This window comes from Monoraphidium neglectum (assembly GCF_000611645.1).
Source record: "Monoraphidium neglectum strain SAG 48.87 unplaced genomic scaffold scaffold00499, whole genome shotgun sequence".
NCBI classification, from domain to species: domain Eukaryota; kingdom Viridiplantae; phylum Chlorophyta; class Chlorophyceae; order Sphaeropleales; family Selenastraceae; genus Monoraphidium; species Monoraphidium neglectum.
The window spans coordinates 23,515-26,497 of NW_014013129.1; the positions used below are offsets into that span (position 1 = coordinate 23,515).

Sequence of the window (2,983 nt, forward strand, 5' to 3'; positions counted from 1 at the left end):
GTGTGTGCGTGTGCGTGTGTGTGTGTGTGTGTGTGTGTGTGTGTGTGTGTGTGTGTGCGTGTGTGTGTGTGTGTGCAGGCGCACGCGCGCGCGTGCGTACGTGCACGCGCGCGCACACGTCTGTGCACGCGTGTGTGTGCGCGTGCGTGTGTGCATGCGTGCGTGCGTGTGTGTGTGTGTGTGTGTGATGAACCTTGGAGCGCCGCTGCAGCCCTCGATGTCGAGAGTGACGTGTGCCCTCGGAGTTGCAAGCAGTGCGCATGCACTGGTGCATAATGGGTTTTCAATACTACGCTAGTGGGAAACTCATGGTGCGATAACTCCCTTGCATGCATGATCAGTGTGCATGCGAGGGAGGTGCAGAGATGAAGGTGACGTCGCATGCTTGCAACAGCGCACGCCCCTACCCCTGGACCGCACGGCACCCACGTAACAGTGCAGGCACGGCTGCCGCCGGCCCTGCCGTCTTCGTCTCCAACACAGCACACCACCGCGTCGCTTTGGTGTCAAAGCTGCTGATAATGCAGATCCTCCCGTCCGGGTGCGCATCCGCATGCTTGAGACACCACCCAAGCCCCCAATCTCCCAAATCCATCAAAGCGCACCCTTCTTGGTGTCGGCCTCGGGCCCCTCAGCCGCCACCAGCTCCCCCTGGCTGTCGGTGCGCCCCATGGCCGCCACCAGCTGGTTGGCCACGCGCACCAGCGTGTTGCGGCCGTCCTTGGATGCGCCCACGTCCTTGAACCTGCCGAAGTGTAGATATAATGCTCGTGTAAGCAATCAAAATCCATGGGGGCGTTTTGGGGGCCGGAAATACAGCTTCCATTCGGTACCCCATGCAGCAGTGTTCATGGGGGTGCTGCAGGTGGTGGAGGGCGGCGCACTCGCTCATGCATGCGTGCGTGTGTGTCGCTGCGCGGAAAGCACACAAGAAAGGTGATGGCGCAAGGTGACACTCGAGCTGGCTTCAAATCAGGAAAATCGATCCAAGCCCACCAGGTGGGCTGCTCGCAGAGGTGTGATGAGTAGTGGTTGAGGCCGAAGAAGTCGCACGACCCCTTGAGCGTCTCCCGCTGCTCCCGCGTGAACCGCGGCAGCCGGTTGCCGACGCGCTCGCGCATGACTGCTGGGTAGTCACCCTGGGGGGTGGAGCCGCGTGAACCCCGGCCGAGGGGTTTGCGGTCCTCGAGGGTTGCATGCGGACACTTTTTGCTGCAGCACGCTTGAGGAGCCTGGGCTCAAAAAGCGAGCTGCTCCGGCAAATACACGGCGCAACGTGCAACACGTGACAATGACAGTGACACCCAGCTCAAGACATCCGCGCGATCCAACCAGCACCACGGTCCCAGCAGCCCCGCCCACCTGGTATAGCGGCCGCGCAAACCAGCCGACCGTGAACTCCCGCGCGCGCTCCGCGGCCAGCTTGTTGCGGCGCGCCTCCTCAGGGTCTGTGGCCGGCTTGGGTTCGTACCAGTCCCCGTTGAGGGCGATGCCCACCTTGCCGCGCTGCTTGCGCTTGAAGAGGCGCCTTGGGGCGCCGCCCAGGCGCACATGAGTGGATGGGGGGGGGGGGAGAGACGTTGAGCGGGCCTGGAGCGCCAGGAGGTGTGGCGGCTTTGCGCATTTGAATGCGGCTTGCGGGTGTGCATTGCCGACAACCCACACATGTGCAAGAAATGCTCAAGCACTACTGCTGTCTAAAGCCTCCCAAACTGCTGGGTCCAATACGGTCAAACCCCGTTCAAACCCTTGTCAAACCAAGATTGTACGCACTGGTACACGTCGTAGGCCTTGGAGTGCGCCAGCAGCATGTGGTGGGCGGCGCGGTACACCTCCCGGCTGGGGTCCACCGTCCGCCCCGGCGCGTGCTGGCCGCCGCTGTCGTGGCCCAGCACCGCTGCGCACCAGGGCTCGTTGAAGGTGATCCAGTGCTTCACTCTTGAGGGAGAGGGAGGGGGGTAGGCATGCAACAAACACCGTTTGGTTTGGCCCCTGATGTGCACTGGCGGCACAGTCCGTCTGCTTCTAAACCCTGCCGACCTCCGGCCACCGTCGCGACGCCGCAGCCCGCAGATTGTCTGACGACGTCAGTGCAAGAGAAGTAGGCACACGCAAGCACGCGCCTGTCTCCAAAGGCGCTGAAGCAGAGCTTGGCGTACTTCACAAAGTGGTCCGCCACCTTGGCGTTTAGCCAGCCGTCCTCCTCCAGCTGGGGGGGGGTGCCATTTTCAGGCGATGGGGGAGCAGGGTGAGATGCTGGCCGCTTGTTGGTCTGGGGTCACTGCTGCCCTCAAAGGGGACAGCGAGCAGGTAGCAAAGAAAGGATGAGAAGGCCGTCCTCCCTGGGGCCGCCCTTGGCTGGCCAGCCGCACCATACCCCGGCTGCTCCCTGCACTCTGGTCCCTGCAAGCCCCTTGAATCCGTCAAGCAACCGTGCAACCCCTGGCCTTGATAGCGATCCTGGATCACAAAGAGGTGTCCCCACATCTGGCGCTCCGGTTGATATTGCGGAACCTACCTGCAGGCTGAGCGGCAGGTCCCAGTGGTATAGGGTGGCCACAGGCTGGATCTTGCTGGCCACCAGCCTGGTTATGGAAGGAGGGAGAGCGCGACCAACAGTTGCCGAGCCCGTGAGTTTCACCCCCGAGCGGCCCGCGCACACGCAGGACTGCCTGTCGGCGGGGCAACTGCTGTAGCGACTGCTGTAGCGATTGACACGTGTATGATCACGCCTCCAGGCTGCAGCCAGGCTGCGCAATTGTGCTGCCAGCAATCCAGCTGGTGCATCTGCTGAGGAGCACGCTCCAAACGTGCGATGCCTTCAAAACCCCAGCCGTGCAGCCGTACCAAGCCAGTGCCCTTTCCTTCACCCCCTGTCCCCCGGGGTCCCGGCCCATCCCGGCCCCGCGCTCCTCCCTGACTCCTGACACCCCTGCACAACGCCCCCACGCCACCCCGCCCACCCCGACGCACCCCGCCTACC

At 63.3% G+C, this 2,983-nt stretch overlaps 1 protein-coding gene across 1 annotated transcript in view; it reads right to left on the bottom strand.

The window, feature by feature from the left end:
- The window catches only part of MNEG_3820 (hypothetical protein), a gene marked incomplete at both ends in the record, with an annotated part of 4,195 nt that extends 1,820 nt beyond the window's left edge, over window positions 1-2,375 (bottom strand). Inside the window, 6 exons of the mRNA XM_014047706.1 lie at window positions 606-745; window positions 997-1,139; window positions 1,363-1,528; window positions 1,774-1,938; window positions 2,112-2,209; window positions 2,373-2,375. Coding sequence (XP_013903160.1) covers window positions 606-745; window positions 997-1,139; window positions 1,363-1,528; window positions 1,774-1,938; window positions 2,112-2,209; window positions 2,373-2,375 — 715 coding nt within the window. The remainder of the gene's footprint in view (window positions 1-605; window positions 746-996; window positions 1,140-1,362; window positions 1,529-1,773; window positions 1,939-2,111; window positions 2,210-2,372) is intronic.
- Between the last annotated feature and the right edge of the window lie 608 nt (window positions 2,376-2,983).